General features: G+C 47.5%; 1 protein-coding gene across 1 annotated transcript in view; it reads left to right on the forward strand.

The window, feature by feature from the left end:
- LOC147716850 (lectin-like) overlaps positions 1-20,190 on the forward strand; it is a 301,532-nt gene that overhangs the window by 15,977 nt on the left and 265,365 nt on the right. Inside the window, exon 2 of the mRNA XM_086920443.1 lies at positions 6,594-6,660. Coding sequence (XP_086776569.1) covers positions 6,603-6,660 — 58 coding nt within the window. The 5' untranslated portion in view covers positions 6,594-6,602. The remainder of the gene's footprint in view (positions 1-6,593; positions 6,661-20,190) is intronic.

The following is a 20,190-nucleotide window of genomic DNA, read 5'->3' on the forward strand; positions in this document are numbered from 1 at the left end:
CAACGAGGAAAAATTTAGTGTGGTGGAAACGGAGATGTTGGCGGCAGTATGGGCAATGGAGCGTTTCAGACAATTCTTGTGGGGTGCCAAGTTTCTTTTGCGCACGGACCACAATCCTCTGGTAAAAGTCCTCACCTCGAGTGGTCACGCACATGCAACTCCCGCATAGCCAAGATGACGTTGAGGCTCCTGGACTATGTGTATGAAGTAAAGTATTTGTCAGGCCAGAAGAATAAGGTGGCAGACTACTTGAGCAGGGTGGCTGCAAAAGAAAAGGCAGAGGACCATGGACCAAATGAATGGGAAGAATATGCCATAGCCCTCATTGAAGACCAGGAGACAGCCATCAGTGCCCGCGAGTGGGAGATAGGGTAAGAGGCGGACGACACGATCCAAGCGGTGAAGGGATACATAACAAGTGGATGGCTAGACAAAAGACTACTAGACAGTAAGTTGAGAAGCTACTGAGAAGTTAGAGAGGAACTTTCTATAGAAGAAAACCCAAATTTTCTACTTAGAGGAGCCCGGGTAGTACCCCCTCAAGCCTTGCTAGAGAGAGTTCTGGCAATTGTACATGAGGGACATTTGGGAATCGTCAAGACAAAGTGGAGGACTAAGGAAGCCTACTGGTGGCCCGGCATGGACAATCACATTGAGAGGCATGTCAGGGAGTGTGATCAATGTAGCAACGCAGATAAAACCCAAGTGCTGCTTCGACCCCCTTTGGGGAAATACGATGTTCCAACAGGCCTGTGGGAAGAAGTGTCCATCGACATCCGGGGCCCCGTCCAAGATGCCCAAGGGGTGCCTAAGTATGTGACAGTAACTATAGACCAGTACTCCAAATGGCTGGAAATAATGATCAACGAAACAGCAGATACAGACCAGATACTTTCATTCTTAACAGACCTATTCTTAAGAGAAGGTATCCCCAAAGGGATAACAAGTGACAACGGGCCACAATTTAAATCGGAAAAGTGGACAGCATTTATGGAGAGGAATGGCATCAAGGTGAGACATACACCCATATACCCCCCAGCCGGCAATGGCCTGGTTGAACGCTTCAACAGGGTCATAATGGGGTCAATCCAGGCAGCGATAAGTGCAAGAAAAAATTGGGAGAAGGAACTCAAACGGTTGGTGTGGGCGTACCGCATCACTCCTGCAAGCACTGGATATAGTCCGCTCCAGATTCTACGTGGACGTGAGCCTTTCACGAAAGATAACCTAGCATGGAAACATCTTATAGTGAAGAGCCAATGGTCCCCGGCAGTGGTTCGCAAGAACCTAGACAAGGCACAAGCGATATATACAGAACAATACAACAGGGACCACCATGTCAAAGAGACCCTTCTGGAAAAGGGGGAGTGGGTGAGAGTCAAGCAACCCACACTGAAAAAGAAGGGAGAAAGCAAATACAGCCCCCGTTGCAAGTAATGGAACCTTACATGCGCTCAGCAATGCTTAGCGACGGGAAGATTTGGTTACAGGATAGGAAGGCAAAATGCAGCCGCAAGGCGAACAAGGAAGGCTCTGACGGACCATACAATCAAATACCAAGCGAGGGAACCGTCAGGAGAAAGCAGGTATCAGGGAACCTAGCTGAGAGTGAAGCGAGAAAATTTGATCAAAACGAAGAAGTGCCGGAGGAAGGGAGTTTGGATTCAGAGTCAGAGGTTGGTAGTGGAAACCAAGGAGGTGATGAGAGAACGCCTGAAACCACCCTGGACAGTTGGAGTGTTCCCCACCCAGGGGAATGGACACTAAGGTTTCCAGAACGCATTGAGGTAGAGAAGTCAGACTCCCGAAGAAGTTCGAAGGTTTCAAGATGGAACACAAGTAAGACTGTTGCCTTATATTTTGTATTGCTGTGCGAAAGGAGGGAGATGTGGTGCTGCGCTCTAGTCGATGTTCTGACATCCTGTCTGCACAGGAAATCACGTGAGAGAGCGCTTTCGCGGCATATCGGAGGAGCCAATTGCTGAGGTGTGTGGTCCCCGCTCCGTTAGGGAAAGTGTTATTAAAATCAAAGATTACTCATCATACAGTCTCCGCGTCTTTCTTAAGCGCTGCGGGAGACTTTACAACTTTGCAGACTATCACTCAACTACTGCATCCTGAGATTTCCTTAAATTACTTCCAAGGTAATTCTCTAAATCTTTTCCAATTATATTTTTCTTTGGTAATTAAATTGCTCAAAACAATGCTCAGTCTGTTTCTCTAGCTATGATGTTAAGCTTTCCTGGATATTTTTGCTATGACAAGGTTCTCACATTCACAACTATTACAAAGGTCCTGGATCTAAAATCAATCCAGAGTTCTTCTGGATACAACATTCGCTCCTCAGCACTTTAGTTCTACTTCTTTGGTATTAATTAATGCATTAATTCAATAACTCTAACTGAATGACACCAAGGGACACAATTTGTAATTGGTGGACAAGGGTTATATAGCTGCCGTCTTATAAATTTGGTTCTTGAGACTGTGAAATTCTGCATATTCTCTGTTCATGTGACCTTTCAATCACACTTGTCACAATGGAGTAGTTACAAGTTAAAGAACACCTCCTGAGTTTTAAGCACCCAACATTGTTACCATGTTACCACATACTTGGCTCTGTAGCTGTGTAGCTAGTTCAGGCTTTGCAAGTTCCCTATGTGCATGTCTGCTCTACATAGTAAACTACCACTGCACTCCTCAATGTGGAATACCATCTCAATATATTCATGCTGTCCTTTTAGTGCATGTCATTGGGAACATAATGGTGATCAAATACAAAAACAAGTCCAAGGGGTTAAAGACTGTATATTTGCATAATGTTAGACAGCACACAGATGTGTTATACACATTCTCTTATGAAGCTGGAATATGTATCTTCATGTTCTGGAATCATGTAACATTAAATGCGGTAGGTGTACAGCCACAGAACTGAACCTCTAATGATTAAACTTCATTGTCGTTTTGTAATATATCTGCATACACACAAAAAAGACAAGTTATAATTATATGCTGCTTACTCTCCAGAAACTCCTACAAACAACATACTATGCCTGTTGTTTGTGGGTTTTTTGAATCCCACAACAAAGCTATTGTTTTGAGATAACCAGCTGCAGAAAATGTATTTTATGTGCATTTGTTAAGTGCTCAATCACTCGCAAGGTTATGCTGGCATTGAGAAGGTGTGTGTACCTGCCCCTGTCTAGAGTAGGTTGGTTAGTTGAAAAGTCAGATATTTAGCTTTTTGTGGTATTCAAGAAGAGAATAAGGGGTTCTGATAGGAGTGGGAGGTTGTTTCAAGGTTTTGGAGCAATGTAAAAGAATGCCTGGCCTCCTCATCTGGTTCTATGTATGCGTGGGGTGCGTGGAGTTGGAGTCCTGTGAAGTGGAGGTATCTTGGTGTTTGGTGGAAGGAGATGAGATAGTTAAGTTAGGTGAGGCCTACGTTGTTACCCCAAGTGGACGGAGATGGCCAGACATGGGTCCTGTGCTTGCCATGGGACTGGATTTTAGATAGCCTGGCTGATCAGGGGTGATACCCCGAAACCAGACATAGAATGCTTGTTTCCAGTTCGGTTGTTTCCGGTCCATGGAGGACCTGACTTGGCAGTTTGGTACAAGACTGATTTGCATATGGCTAGGTCCAAACTGGGGTGGAGTGGTGAGCAGTAAAATGATTAATATAGGCCCAGATCACTGTACTCTGGGTGAGTGATTGAAATTGTTCAGCATTTCGTCCATTCATTGTTCTTTTTCTCATTTAAGTTTGATAGTGCCTTGAATGTGTGTGAGGAGATAGAAAAGAGCTTTCTCATGTATCGGGATCCAGTAAGAAAATAGATTCTACTGGCCTCTATTACTCTGGACAACTAACTCACTACCTGCACAGGTTACATGCCGCACATGACATACACTCAGGATGTTAGTGTAAAGTACTGGATGAGTACTTTACATGAGTATGCGAGTTGGCATCCATGTCAGTGACCCAGACACAATGTTTCGTGAACACTGCTGAGTTTTAATAATCAACTGTATGCTGTATGCTAAAGACAAGGACGGGCCAGTTGTCCTCTGTCTAAAATGAGGGCATGATTGGTGCACCCATTCAGGCCACAGGAAGAGTCCAGGACCTCACAAAGCCAGGCATGGGCTTCTGGGCGCAAGTTAGATTAGTTTTATGTCAATGCCACAAAATCAAAAGCTAGGATACCGATTAGGTCCAGTCAGGCACTTGGAACAGGGGAACATGCAGGTTCACAATGTCAGGGGCATTTCCATCACAAAGGCTCATTGCTTGTCTTCATGTATCCACTCATGTCTCGTACTCATTTGTCATCTCTTTTTCTCCCTCCCATATTTTTAACCTGTCTGTATGACTTCATACCTTTTCTCAATGTTTAGCTCATGTTGACTGATAAGACCTACATATGTTAAGGACACTCATGTCTCTCCTTTTACCATCCTCCACCTTTCGCCATAGATTCAAAATTAGGGGCATATTTATGACAAACTAACAAAGTGCTGCGTTAGCATTCCTGGATTAACCCCACACTCTGCCCCTTCAGAAACACAGGGCTGCACCATATTTACAACAATATGGTGCAGCCCTGTGTTTCCCCCGGCGCCGGCGCTAAACTTAGGACCTGAGTCACAATGCAGGCACCCTTGCACTATAGTGCAAGGGTGTCTGCAAAGAGTGGAAGATTGGTTATGTGCAGGAAGGTCTCACTTTCTACAAATAAACAATTTTTAAATTATGTTTTGTAACTTTTATGTGTGATGCTTAATGAATGCATTACACTTAGAAGTTGCAAAACATCTTTTTGGGGGGGATTGTTTATGTGTAGGAAGGGTCACCTTCCTGCACATAAACAATCAATGGCAATTTGCTGTTTATACGTGTGCTGCACAACGCAGCAGACATAGAAACAGCAAAAGCCAGGAGAAATAAAGCATTTCTCCTCATTTTGCATGCGAAAGACCAGGTTTTTCCTGGCCTCAATTTTGGCTCAACCTCCTGTTTACGCTCCCCTTGTAAATTGGGGGCAGTGTCAAAATCAATGGGTGTTGCGGTGGAGCGCCCACCGCAACACCCATTGCTCTCCACTTTCACGCTAAGTACAGTGAGAATGTGTGCCTAATTTACAAGGCAGCGTTAAGCCAACGTTAAATGGCTTAACGCTGACTTGTAAATAAGGCGAAGCCCCTATTGCCACTACAAAGTCACTAAAAGTGACGCTGTGGTGGCGATAGGGGATTGTAAATATGCCCCTCAGTCTCGAATGTATTCGTCACAATCCCTCGTATTTTCGGGCCCAACCGCTTTTGCGTCCTGTACTTCTAGTCATTTCTTGCCCATAGTATGTCACCTTCCGTGGGGCTCTATCTTTTTCCACTACGGATAGAATAAAGTGTCCAGTCACTTTCTGGGATAATGGCTCCATGTGATAAATATGTGCCTTGCCCTTACAGAACAGCTCTAATTCTACGACACAGAGAAAGCCTGGCTGCAGTGTAATGAGTTCTCCTGTGTGTGATTTGCTGGAAGGATAAAGATTGGTTAGGATTACCTCTACTTAACTATGTCAACTGAGTAGAAAACAAACAATTCTGTGGGTTTCTCTTAAACAATCTTTGTTGAAGTAGAAATAGATACCAGGCACTCACACATCCATGAACCTATGCTCTCCTCACCTTTAGCCATACCTACTTTTAATCAATTGAAAAGAACGGAGCGGCTGACCAAGGTTATGCACAGAATATTTCAGAGTATGATGTATAAGTCCATATGTTGTGCACACCACGTCCAGAGTATTTCGCACCAATACTCTCCTGCAAAGCAGATCCCAAAGTTCATATATACAAGGACGGTGCACCAAATAAGGAATGTTCGAAAGCTTCAATTCTTATTTCCAAGTTCTTTTATTAAATTCCAGTTAAAACAAATTCCTCAGCCAACGCGTTTCATTCACACTGAACTTCGTCAGGGCTATCAAAAAGAGGGGAATTTCATATGCCTAAACCCATCATTGGTATGTGGTGAGGGTTCAACACATCGTAATTCCACAGTGGGCCAAAAGAAGAATGTCGGCCACTGAATAGGAAGAATGGTAATCGACCGTTCTAAATAAATACCCAAATCGGTTCCCGCGGTGTGATAGCGTTGGGAGGGTCCGACCCAAATCTGGGACGCCTGTATCAGATCGCTTATAGCGGAGCAGATAAATAAGTCGCAAAAAAAAAGCCTCACCACATACCAATGATGGGTTTAGGCGTATGAAATTCCCCTCTTTTTGATAGCCCTGACGAAGTTCATTGTGAACGAAACGCGTAGGCTGAGGAATTTGTTTTAACTGGAATTTAATAAAATAACTTGGAAATAAGAATTGGAGCTTTCGAACATTCCTTTTTTGTACACCGTCCTTGTATGTATGATACCTACTTTTAACATTGTGTGGTCAAATTAATTAAATCACAGTGCTTTCAAAGCTATTCACTGGTGTTGGGGGCAACATCGTATGTTTACAGTAATAACTGATGGATTGCCTTCCTGGATGGCTTGACGGTCTGCTCATGCTAGTCCTTTGTTTTTTTAGGTTTGAAAGATGCTGTCTGTCGTGGGAGTCTTGGTGATAGGCACTCTGCTGTTTCCTGCTGTAGATGGTAAGGCTGCATGCACACAATCACACAATCAGCTACTGAAAGGCCGGTATTTACACCTGTGAACTCACCCTTTCTCACAGGTGGTTTGAAGTAAACAGTGGGGATTGGGACGAAACAAAGGGGAGCAAGCTAATGTATCATGGAAACAGGCTGCTGATGGGGCATAAATACGGGTTAATGATATCAAATACCAAAATGCTCAGAGCTAACAGTCGAACAAGGCATTATCGTTTTCAATTGAAACTCAAGTTTTGTCTATTTTCAACTACTGTAGTCGACGACTTTCTGTCCTGGTACTTTCAGTTTTAAGGAATTACATCAGGACAGACACTAGCATTCCAAATTCTTCATAAGGTTTGCTACATTGCAGCTGTATTTACAATCTATTGTTACATCATACAGGTATTTACAATCTATATTTGCATTCCACGCGCAAACATCCAAGAATGATAATTCATTGTAGCTGCTGAAAATGGAGTCAGTGATGAAATGTGTCTAACCAAAAACAAGGCTATTTAATTATATTTCCCTCATAGTTTTGCTGCAACATCCCCTCACATCAGAGGCAAACAAACAATAGATGCTCTAAGAATTGAATGATAACCAATACAATACTTTACCAAATCAAAAGCAATTATCGAACCCAGTTAATAGGGTACTTCTAAGGCAGCCCCACTTAAACCAGGCTTGTATTAAGACAATGAATAATCGTACAATTGGAATAATCACATCAGAAAATGCAAAGCAATTTACTGGTTCTAGAACTTAGATCTATGCCTGTGAATCCTATAGTATGTCAGTGGTTAAGCCCTTTTATCTTGGTCAGCTTCATCATCAAGAAGAGAACCCACTTCACGCTAGAATACGTTAGGTACCTGGAGAATTCAAGGAGGCAGACACGAGCTATGAGGTAGAAGTCAGCTTTCACTTGAAGCTGCGAGTTGACTATTCAATCAATTGAATTCTCTTTATTTTGGTTGATAAAAAACCATAAAAGATACAGTCACAAAAGTCATGATTAAGACATTCTAAGTTAAAAAGGAGCATAGAGAAGGCAAATGTGCAATTGAAGGATAAAAAAGGGCTCTGGTTAACATTATAAACCAACGTGGAGAAAGGCATGGGTGTTACAAATCCCAAGTAGTTCATAGTTAAGTTGTCTCTGGCAATACAATATGGGATAATAGTGTAGTAGCAAGCCTCAGCCAGGCCTACCAGTCCAAGGGATTTGCCCTTCTCTGCTCAGAGTCCTTAGACCAATAAAAAGAAGTTGGCATAGAAACTGGAATAGAAAAGACAGAGTTTATTAAACCTCATGAGGTGGAACTACATTCACACAACACCCTTCGGTAGTGTATGAGGTAGCACACTGACTGGAAGGAGCTTGGTCCTTTTATACCCACACAGGGGCTCAAAAGAAGGCGGTAGAAGGTACAGAATGCTTGTTTCAAATACATTCAAGGTCATACAGAGTGTGCTAGCAACAAGTGGGAAGGGCTGACAGTAAGCTAATTCTGGTGGACACATCTTGACAGTTACAAGTTGGAGACAGCTGTAAGCTGAACTGGGCATGTGCAAAGCAGAAGAGGATAAATATATCTTGTCTCTAGGCAGATTTCAAGAGCAGTTAACAGGAAGGTAGGACAGAGCACATGGCAAACAATATGGCTGACAGAAATACAAAATGGATTCCGTAAAATGGACAAGATAGTCTCTAAATACAAGATGTCTTCTGCTAATGCTTAACCTAATCATTGCTAAATTACAAAAGACGACCCTTTCAGCATTTGCTAAAGACATTCGTCTATCTAGGGTAATCTAGATCTGCAACCTGTATATTGATGTTCATCATCTCAGTAATCTCATAGTTTAGCATTTGTTGTTCTTTTGTAATATTGTTTTGGGCAGATGTACAAGCAGTGATTCACATAGAGCAAAGCATAGAACCGCATTGTATACAAGTACAGCATGTAAATAGTATTACCAATAGTATACATAGAATAGTAAGTAGATATCAGCCCCAAGTAACAAAGAGTGTCCATATCCAGTTCGAAAATGTCCATGTACCATTCTTTGGGGGTGCCGCTCGCAGTCGTTTCCTGCACAGAACTCGCTGGGATCACCTGGACACAGCCCTGATCGTTGGATTTGTTTGTTGAACTCTGAGCCCGTGTGCTCCATCCCTGGGTTTCGCCCTGTCGCTGAGGGAGAGGGACGCATAACCAGCCGGCGGGAGCGGGACTGCGAGGCCCAGAGGTGCTTGCGCCTGGTCATCGCGCGCACCTGGTGCCTCTTCCCGCCCCCTCCTCCCTGAAGGCCTCTAATACGACTCGCGGCCCCCGCTATGCGGGAGCTGCTCGCAGTCGTTTCCTGCACAGAACTCGCTGGGATCACCTGGACACAGCCCTGATCATTGGATTTGTTTGTTGAACTCTGAACCCGTCTGCTCCATCCCTGGGTTTCGCGCTGTCGCTGAGGGAGAGGGACGCATAACCAGCCAGCGGGAGCGGGACTGCGAGGCCCAGAGGTGCTTGCGCCTGGTCATCGCGCGCACCTGGTGCCTCTTCCCGCCCTCTCCTCCCTGAAGGCCTCTAATACGACTCGCGGCCCCCGCTCAGCGGGAGCCGCTCGCAGTCGTTTCCTGCACAGAACTCGCTGGGATCACCTGGACACAGCCCTGATCGTTGGATTTGTTTGTTGAACTCTGAGCCCCTGTGCTTCATCCCTGGGTTTCGCGCTGTCGCTGAGGGAGAGGGACGCATAACCAGCCAGCGGGACTGCGAGGCCCAGAGGTGCTTGCGCCTGGTCATCGCGCGCACCTGGTGCCTCTTCCCGCCCCCCTCCTCCTCCTATTTAGCCCCGCTTCCGAACACAAACGCGGGACGCGCGCGGACGGAAGCACGGGCGAAGACCGGGCAAAGAGCGGGCCGTTTGAGGTTGTTCGAGTCCAGTCCGGGCTATACCCCTTGGCTCCATTCTCGGTATCGCAAACTCACCTGTTAGCTGTGCTCACTGAAGATCAGGTGTAATGTCTACACGTGAGTACAGAAGCAGGGCAGCCAAAGGGAAGTTGAAAAATGGAACACTCGACGATTTCATCACCAGAACTAATACTGCCATAGACCTAGAGATCACTAAAATGCAACATAATCAATCAATCAATCAAGGGCATTTATAGAGCGCACTACTTACCCGGAGGGTCTCAAGGCCCTTGGGGGAGGGGGGGTGCTGCTACTGCTCGAACAGCCAGGTCTTGAGCTTCTTCCTGAAGGAGAGGTGGTCTTTGGTCAGGCGCAGGTCAGTCGGGAGGGAGTTCCAGGTCTTGGCGGCCAGGTAGGAGAAGGACCTTCCTCCTGTTGCCGTTCTTCGGATGCGGGGGACGGCGGCGAGGGCGTGACTGGTTGATCGGAGATGGCGTTTGGGAGCGTAGAAGTTGATGCAGTTGTTGAGGTAGCTCGGGCCTTGATCATATAGGGCTTTGTGTGCGTGGGTGAGGAGCCGGAAGGTGATTCTTTTGTTGACGGGGAGCCAATGCAGGTCTCTCAGATGTCCGGAGATGTGGCTGTGTCGTGGGATGTCGAGGATGAGTCTGGCTGAGGTGTTCTGGATCCGCTGGAGTCTCTTCTGGAGCTTGGCGGTGGTTCCGGCGTAGAGGGCGTTGCCGTAGTCCAGTCGGCTGGTGACGAGGGCCTGGGTGACCGTCTTCCTGGTCTCGGTGGGGATCCACCGGAAGATCTTCCGTAGCATGCGCAGGATGTTGAAGCACGACGAGGAGACGGCGTTGACTTGTCTGGTCATGGAGAGGGAGGAGTCCAGGATGAAGCCCAGGTTGCGTGCGTGGTCTTTCGGTTTGGGTGCGGTGCCCAGGGCGGGGGGCCACCAGGAGTCGTCCCAGGCGGAGGGCAAGAATCCCAGGATGAGGACTTCCGTCTTGTCTGAGTTCAGTTTCAGGCGGCTGGTCGTCATCCACTCGGCTACGTCTTTCATCCCTTCGTGAAGGTTGGCTCTGGCGGCGGCAGGGTCGTTGGTCAGGGAGAGGATCAGCTGGGTGTCATCAGCGTAGGAGATGATGTTGAGGTTGTGTTGGCGTGCGATGGCCGCGAGGGGGCTCATGTAGACGTTGAAGAGGGTGGGGCTCAGCGAGGATCCTTGAGGGACGCCGCAGATGACTTCAGTGGCCTCTGACTTGTACGGTGGTAGACGGACTCTCTGTGTTCTTCCGTCGAGGAAGGAGATGATCCATTCCAGTGCCTTCTCCCGGATTCCGACGTTGCTGAGGAGCTGCACTAGGGTGCGGTGGCAGACAGTGTCGAATGCCGCGGAGAGGTCTAGGAGGATGAGGGCCGCTGTTTCTCCGTTGTCCATCAGGGCTCGGATGTCATCGGTGGCAGCGATGAGGGCGGTCTCTGTGCTGTGGTTGGCTCGGAAGCCAGACTGTGAGGGGTCAAGGGATCCATTCGTCTCGAGGAAGGCGGCCAGCTGTTTGTTGACGGTCTTCTCGATGACTTTGGCTGGAAACGGGAGGAGCGAGATGGGGCGGTAATTCTTGAGTTCGGTGGGGTCCGCTGTTGGTTTCTTTAGTAGAGCGCTGAGTTCGGCGTGCTTCCAGCTCTCCGGGAAGGTGGCGGTGTCGAAGGAGGTGTTGATGATGTCCCGCAGGTGGGGTGCGATGACAGCGTCGGCCTTGTTGAAGAGGTGGTGAGGGCAGGGGTCGGTCGGAGATCCGGAGTGGATGGAGTTCATCATGCGGACGGTGTCTTCGGTGCTGATCGGAGTCCAGGCGCGGAGGGTGGTGGTGGGGGGCGGTGGTTCGGTCGTGGCGTGCGTCGGTTGAGTGCTGAAGCTGTTGTGTATGTCCACGATCTTGTTGTGGAAGTAGGAGGCGAGGGAGTTGCAGAGGTCTTGCAATGGGGTGATGTTGTTGTTTCCGGCGTTGGGGTTGGAGAGCTCTTTCACGATGTTGAAGAGTTCCTTGCAGTTGTGTGTGTTGTTGTCCAGCCAGTCCTTGAACGCGGTTTTCTTGGTGGCGCGGATCAGTTGGTGGTGCTTCCGGGTGGCAAGCTTGAGGGTGGTCATGTTGTCCGGTGTTGGTTCTCTTCTCCAGGCTTTCTCGAGGGCTCGGCAGTTCTTCTTGGAGCTCTTGAGTTCGTCTGTGAACCAAGGGGCCTTCTTGCTGCCGGGTCTGCTGGGCGGGGTCCTCAGTGGGGCGAGTTCGTCCGCGCAGTTGCTGATCCACTTCGTGAGGTTGTCGGCGGCCTGGCTGGGGTTCGCTGAGCTGGCGGGAGGGTGCTGGCTCAGGGAAGCGGCGAGCTGGTCGGCTGTGATCTTGTTCCAGCTTCTTCGAGCAACCTGTTGCTGGTGGTGGTGGATCGTCGTTCTTGTGAAGTTGAAGTGGATGCAGCTGTGGTCCGTCCAGTGGAGTGTAGTGGCATGGCTGAAGGCGAAGTCTTTGCTGGATGAGAAGACGGCGTCGAGAGTGTGTCCGGCGAGGTGGGTGGGGGCGGACACCAGCTGCTTGAGTCCGAGGTTGGCGAGGTTGTCGAGCAGGGTGATGGTGTTGCGGTCGTTGTTGTTCTCCAGGTGGAAGTTGAGGTCCCCCAGGAGGATGTAGTCAGCGGAGGGGAGGGCATGCGGGCTGACGAACAAAGGGTCTCTACCGAACTTGACGCAGCCAGAAGGCTATCTCAGGAGCTGGCCATGGCCAAAAAATCCTCCTTAGGTCACTTTGCACTAGCCAAAACACTGGACCGCCCAATGGGTCCAGCTCCTATTTTGACGCAGGAAACAAATCAGACCAACACAGTTTCTATAATTTTATAGCAGCTGGCTAATCATTTGTTGATATAATTGGTTTAGAGTCTAGTTTCCTGTTTTTTGTAAATATTCACAGCTGAAACCTGTATAGTTCACTTTTTTATACACTTTCTTGGTTCGCTTATTATTCACTTGGGATACACTGCACTTTGTGTAATATTTGTATGTCGCAAGTTATCTACATGTATTTTTCATGATCAAATTCTTAAATATAAGGAAATGTCCTTCATGGTACAGGTGTGCGTCTCTCTTTCTTTTGCCACCCTCCTTCCAATGTTTCCATTGCCATTGAGCCTGTTATAAATATTAAGTGATACAAAATCGTATGCCATAGGAACCATTGTTTTTCTATATAAACCTATTTTGACGCAGGCAGTGATCCACCATCTACCAGTCGTACCCCTTCTAGTCCCAGCATCGAAGGTGGAGTCTCCATGTGCATCCCCCCCATCCTTAGTCCATCACTGGGTGGGGCGGTAGGGGATGAAGGGGCTCCCCCTGAGACGCTACCGACCGTTAGGCGCAAGGCTATGAGTGGGATGATTTCCCCTACCCCCCTAAAGGGTTCCATTCATAAACGAAAGCGCAATAATACCACTGCTTACTCCAGGAAAAAGGCTAAAATTGCAAAGGCTCAGCTACCCTCCCAAGTACCAGCCCAGCCATCCTACTCACTCATTCCTATGGTAAATAGTTGCCCACCAGTACTAGAACATAGTCTAGCAGTATCGGTAGGGGAACATGAGAACCTTGTAATTGAAAGTGAGAATGGCGGGGTACCACTCTGTACGATAGAAGGAAAGGATGTGGAATTTCTAACGATTTTGTGGGAAACGCTAAAAAAACTTCTTCTAACTCCCCTGGAAGTTAGACTCGCTCGAATAGAAACCCAGCTCCTCGAGACAGAAAAAAGTATTCTAAATCTAGCCACCCTGACCGTACCTGTCAACAAACCAACCAGCCCACCAGTTGCAACTCAATCTCCATCAATATCTGCTGCTACTCCACCAGTAGCTCAGGTGGCCAAACCCATTCCGAAACCACGGCACAAGGTCACTACACGAACTTCCGCCATTAGAGGAGTGGAAAGCGCTAATGAGCTGCCGGCTCAACAAGCACCAGCTCCGAAAGTTATGCCAGTCCCGAGGGCGAAAGATCGTAACAATCATCACTTTACCCCACAGAGACAAAAACCCTCTAAAAACCACTATAGGAGTTACGTTGATCTTCCCCTAGACGTAAGGCCGTATGTAGATGTGCTCACGGGGGTCCCCGAAATCTCATTCCAACAGCAGGAAGACTTTGGATCATTAAAAAATAAGGTAGTTCCATTGGCTCAATGCAAATAGGCCATTACCCAATCACCTAAGAAGCAAAATTCTTATGGTGCGACGGGTCCCCTGGATAGGCACCTCGCACAAGGCTATTACAGGTGATTGTGTTATTGTTCCTTTCGAGGACCCCAATACTGCACACCTTATTCATTCATGGAGCAACCACAAAGCAAATTCGCCCATAGCAACTAGACCACTAACTTATTTTTATCCTCCACGTCCTCAATACAATACGGGGGGAAACTGGAATAGGATTACTTGGAGAAATTGTGCACAGGGTGGGCTACCCAATTACTGGCAAGACACACACGGCAGGTGGAATGGGGTACCTACCCGCAACAGATTTGGATGTCTAGAGGATGTGGATTGACTTTCCCACAGGGCCACCGATACACCGGCTTTACCAAATTTACATTGTTCTTTGTGCTATCCCTCACCGTGCTCTACCCCATCCCCATCACACAGGCTCACCCTTACACCGTCCCTGGCAGACCCTCACAGTTCCTCGTTTTATTCTCGGCTGTGTCCTGCTTCACTACCATCACAACATCTTCACGGAGACAGTAACCAAACCATGGGTGAGAATAGGCACAATGAGGGGGAGGTCGTTGAACATTGCGCGGGGGGTAAACTCACTGAGCTCACAAAAGATGAAACAACCAATTTAGGCCCAGCTGGCCAAAATAATAAGGATAACCCCCTCCTAGAGGCTCTGCATGTAACATGTTCGTTGACAACAGAGGGACTGTCCTGCCCCAAGTACAGCCAGTGTAGGACAAGCAGGTGTTCCTTGGGTTTTAACACTACCGATAAGGCAGGGGCTCCCAGCACAGTTTCAATACTTTCCTGGAATGTTGCCGGGTTGGCCAATAAATTAGATTCACCAGAGTGGGTGGAATTCATAGAGGAATATGACATATGTCTGTTCCAGGAAACGTGGGCCAGAGAACACCAGTCCAGCACAGGGTATGCTTCCTTTGAGATTGCGGCAAAATGGGGTGGGAAGGGCCGACCGTCTGGTGGCTTGTTGATCTGGGTGGGTTCCCACCTTGGATGCAGGGCGAGAAACATTGAAACCAATTCACTGGACTTTCAATGTGTTGTTCTGGAGTGGGCTTCTGGTATGAGTATAGCACTAATAAATGTATACTCTAGACCGGTTGGGATAACGGGCACTTCGGGGACAATTGAAGACCTAGCCTTGTTCCTTGACTCTGCCACCCTCTGTCCATCACTTATAGTTGGGGGGGACTTTAACATCCAGTACGAGTCCCTTCCGGATCATTTGGAAGGGGTAACAAGCAAAGAGGATGATCTCTGGGAGATACCCACCTTGCCGGGACCACCAGTTAAATCATGGTCACCACTAGCCACCCAAATAACATCTTTTACTTTATCCCACTCACTGAGGGCCTGTAACGGGCGGCTCAAGGGAGATATCCCACCCCAGCCAACCTTCAATAGACCAGGGCATGAGTCACGGATTGATTATATCCTGGTTTCAACGAAGGACTGGGCCAAAGTGAGGGACTTCACTGTAGTCACAAGGACTGACAGTGACCACAATGTATTGTCACTGAGGTTCGCTGTTCAGGGAATGCCCATGGCTATCACAGAGGGAAATACAGTACTCCCTGTTGCTTTAGTTGCATCTAGCAACAGACGTAGAATTAGATGGCCTAGACTAGTGGAGAACCCCCAAAGCATCCAGAGGCTATATGCAGCTGTGGTCCCTGCCCTAGAAAAAGTTGTGGACCTCATCCCACAGTCACCCACCCCCGAGAAGCTTACCACTCTTGGGGATATTCACTCCGAGCTCTGTTCCAACCTGGCAGAAGTACTGAACCCTGTGGCCAGGATGAAAAGGGCCAAGGGGAGAAGAGCCTCATGGTTCAGTGCTTCATGCAGGAGAGCAAAGTCTGATTTACTGGAATCCCTCAAAAAGCGGGACACCCCTAGCAAGATTAGGGAAAAGCGGTTGGTCTATAAGTCTACCCTCCGCAATGCTAAAATAGAATGGGACCAGCACAATTGGTCCAAAATGTCGGCTGCCCTTGCACTTCGAGATGCCCAAAAATGTTGGCAGATCGTCAAGCACGGTTTGGCTGAACCCATAGCGGCAGTAGACGCAAATATTGCATCCGCTCTGTGGGAGGACCATTTTGAAAATTTGTATAGTGCGCCCGATCAGGATCAACTGGGGAACTTACTGGAACCTGCAATGCCCCAACCCAATGAAATCATATCCCCGATGGAAGGGTTCACTCTGGACGAACTCACTACGGCAATCCTGGGCCTCGCTGCTGGTAAGGCGCCAGGCCTAGACAAGCTCCCAGGGGACCTTTACAGGCACGAAGTTAAGATCTGGGCCCCGTATCTGAGGCTGCTGTTCAATGCAATCCTGAACGGCATGAAGATCCCCCCAACTTGGCTGGGGGCAGAGATAGTCCCTATTTCTAAGAAGGGCTCACCTCTGCTCCCAGCCAACTACAGGCCAATAAGCCTGATAGATGTTTCCCAGAAGCTCTTCACCAGGCTACTTCTGGATCGTCTGTCGGAATGGATGTTGGAATACAACATTCTGAGTCCATTCCAGGCGGGGTTCAGAAGCAAGGTCTCCAACATAGACCAGGTCTTTCGGCTCGCCCTAATTTTTTGGAAAACGGTACAGCTGGAGGGTGGCAGCCTCTACACTGTATTCATGGACCTGAGGGCGGCCTTCGACCTGGTTCCCCGCAGAAAACTCTGGGAGGTGATGGCCAAACTGGGGGTCCCTAAGGGCTTGCTGGAGATGATTATTCGTCTCCACACTGCCAACTTTGCTCAGGTGAGGTGTGGCAAGGAGGGGGCGTTGTCAAACCGGTTCCCCGTTGACAGGGGGGTAAGGCAGGGCTGTGTGCTTGCACCGACCCTGTTCTGCCTCTACGTCAATGGGGTAATCACCCACCTGGATGGGGTCACCAACTCTGATGCTCCGAAGTTGGCAGGCAGCAGGGTGCCGGCGATTATGTTCGCTGATGACACCCTGCTGCTTTCAAAGACCCCAATGGAGATTCAGCGTGTCTTGAATGGATGCGTGGATTTTTGTGGGGAACACGGTTTAGAAATCAACACCCTAAAGACCAAATTTATGGTTTTTAATCCCCCACCAAAACTACGACCTAGCCCCACCATAGGGCAAAGTAGACTTGAAAGGGTGCGAACTTTTGAGTACCTTGGTGTCATGTTAAATGAGAATATGACCTGGTGCACACACCAAGAGAAAGCACTACTCAAATTGGTCCAGCACACGGGGGGGGGTCCTAAAGCTTATGGGAAAAAACAGATCATCCATTAAACCCATTGGCCCACCCCTCCAGATCTACAGGGCACAGGCAAGGGGTGCTGCCATGTATGGCTGTGAGCTTTGGGGTCATGTATCCTCTCCAGACCTGGTCAGAGAGGAGAATAAGTTTATTAGGCGGATGGTAGCACTTCCGCCCAGCACGCCCCTTGTTCTATTAAGGTTAGATATAGGGCTGCGACCTCTTGCTGAAGAATTGGCACTGCGACCCCTGATGTATTGGCGTAGGCTGTGGGCAGTCCCAGAACTGATTACCTATAGAAAGGGCGTCAGGAGGTGCTAGCCATGCCTAATGCAGGGCAAAATTAAATGGCTTAAATTTATCAAAACTGAGCTGGAGGGTTTAGGCCTATCGACACTCTGGTCTGAGCCCTCATCCGCTTGTCCATTAATTCCCAAAAAGAGACTGGCAAAGGTTTACTATGACAGCAAACTAGCGGCACTCTGTCGTCGGCAAAACCTTGGAACACTCACGGAGTCTTTTTTGCGCATCAAGGACACTTACAGTTTTGAACCAGCTTTGGACAACCTATATCCTGCCTTACTCAGGAAACTCTATTTGCAATGGAGACATGGGACCCTTCCACTCCGAGTTCTAACCAGCAAGTGGAGTGAACCAGCAGTTAGTATATGTCCGGCTTGCAGAGTGGCCAATGAATCTGAGCTGCATATAATTTTTTTCTGCCCGGCATATCGCGCGTCCCGCAAGAAATGGATTGTCCCTGCATGCAGGAATCTGGGGTTTGCAGAGTGCCTGGCCGCGTTTAGAGTGTTGAAAACAGACTTGTCGGACCAGATTGTCTTTGCAGTGGCCAAATTCCTAGGAGCAATGTGGGTTCTGAGAAGTCAGTGTCTTAAGGCTGGACACTGATTCTTACTGTAGTAGGAACGTGACTCCCTCCTTTAATGAATCTGTCATGTGGACTCTGATGTATTTTCTATGTTTTTACTGTTTTATATTTTTAACAATTTATGAATTGCATACTTATCTTTTATGGTAACAAACTACCGAAATAAAGATTTATGAATGAATGAATGTCTGCAGCAATGTTATGCAGTTTAGAGATTGCATCATAAACTAGAGGTGAGTGATCAGGTATGAAGACGCAGCAACTGCTACTGATGATGCAACATGCACCTCCTCGATCAGCCAAAATCACGTCTAATACCATCCTATTTTGGAGTGCTACAATTCTTGCAATTTGAAGTTCTTCTGTAATGTTCCCAAGTGCCATGGCTGTCTGATTGGTGACTGCTTCCACAACAAGAGTCAATCGTCTGATTTTTCTGCTATTCAATGCAGCACCCACAAACAAACCCAAATTGAAATCGACATATTGTTGCAAAGTGGTATCTTTCTGGTCGACCTCATCTGTACTTATTGTTTGTTTGTATCTATTCTTAGAAATATCATTGTACAACTTTAGGTCAAGGTGATATGATGCAGGTGCTAAAAACACAGGGGGTAACAAAAATGATATGTCACATACCCCTGACCACCCAACTGGTAATTGATAATACCCTTTATTACCACACACAAAGTAGGTGTTGTGCGACGATGTAAAACTAATGTTGTTCAAACCTTCAATATTTAATGTAGAAATACATTCACTTCGTCCTACAGGAATTCTCCCAACACTGCCAATACATAAATCTGCTTTAGCTCTTGTTACAGATATCACAAAGAGTCCATTTTTTTTTGATAGTCCTCACATTTGTGAAGACATATGGTGTCGAAATATTGTCCGGTTGGTACTCTTCCCATTCCCATTTAATCCCTTTAGCTTGAGGATAACCTTCTTCATCTTTGTAGCATTCTATGTTCAACCGAAAAATGATTCCACCTACTGAGGGCTTTCCGAAGGCAAACAAAAGGGCATACCAAGCTTGACATGAACAATTTTGGGAAAACGGTAGAGGAATAAAAGGTGATCCTCCTTTCTTTTGGTGTGCAGGTATCATCCCACACACCCAACAATTGGTGGTATTCGTAGCATTGTGTGTATGATGCAAAATCTGGATCAATGTGTTATTCAGGTAGGATTGTCGATGCTTCTGCTCATGATAGAGAAGGGTATAGTAGTGATGCTCCAGCGGAGCTGGAGTAGCTGCAACAAAAAGCTGTTGAGCAGGAACCACTTTTTCAACAAACCAAGTGGTTATTGCCAAAATCACCAGGGCAACAACAAACCCTACAGCACAAATGATTCTTTTGTTATTCATTTCAATAACAGCAATGATCGATCCTTCCAAGAACCTGTTGAAAACAATCGTTGGAGCTCTTCTCTCTGGTTAGCCATTGATTTCTTCACCACCGGCCAAGACGGGTGTCCCTTCACTAATGCACGGCTGATCCCCCCCCCTTGCCACATTGGCTCTTCATTTCACAAACCCAGGGCGGTAGCTCAACCAGTCTCGTTCAACACTGCAGATTTTTTCTCGGTCTCAAATGGTATCGCGATGCTCAAGGACTCATGTGGTCCGGGAAGACTTCCGCAGATTTGTCAGGTGTGATAGCTTGACCTTTCTCCGTCTACAGAATTTCTCGATGGTCGGTCAGCGCAGCAGGTTCCACCAAGGTGGGCGATACGCGCTTACAGTGCATGGTGTGCAGCCAATTATTTTTGTTCGTCACTCGAACTGCTGTCCTTGTAGCCAAAAGCACCTGCTCCGGACCTCGCCACCCCGGCTCCAAGCAGTTCGATCTGTCGAAGACCTTGACCATCCCATAGTTGCCGGGACGGAGTTCATGGGCCTCGCCTGTAGATCTGTTAGGAAGAGCTTCTTGAACCTGTTGATGAATAGAGGTCAAACTGTCGGTTAACTGTGCCAAATAATCATTTGACAGGACACGAGGTACATCATGTATGCGGTCTCCCAAATACCACCTTGTACGGTTAAGACCTGATCGTGAGTGTGGCACCAATCTAATGGATAACAGTGCCAAAGGCAGTGCATCTGGCCACTTTAGGGACGTGGAAGCCAGTATTTTTGCCAACTTCAATTTTAAAGTAGCGGTATACCTTTCCACCAATCCTA

This window comes from Lissotriton vulgaris, chromosome 5, assembly GCF_964263255.1.
Source record: "Lissotriton vulgaris chromosome 5, aLisVul1.2, whole genome shotgun sequence".
NCBI lineage: Eukaryota > Metazoa > Chordata > Amphibia > Caudata > Salamandridae > Lissotriton > Lissotriton vulgaris.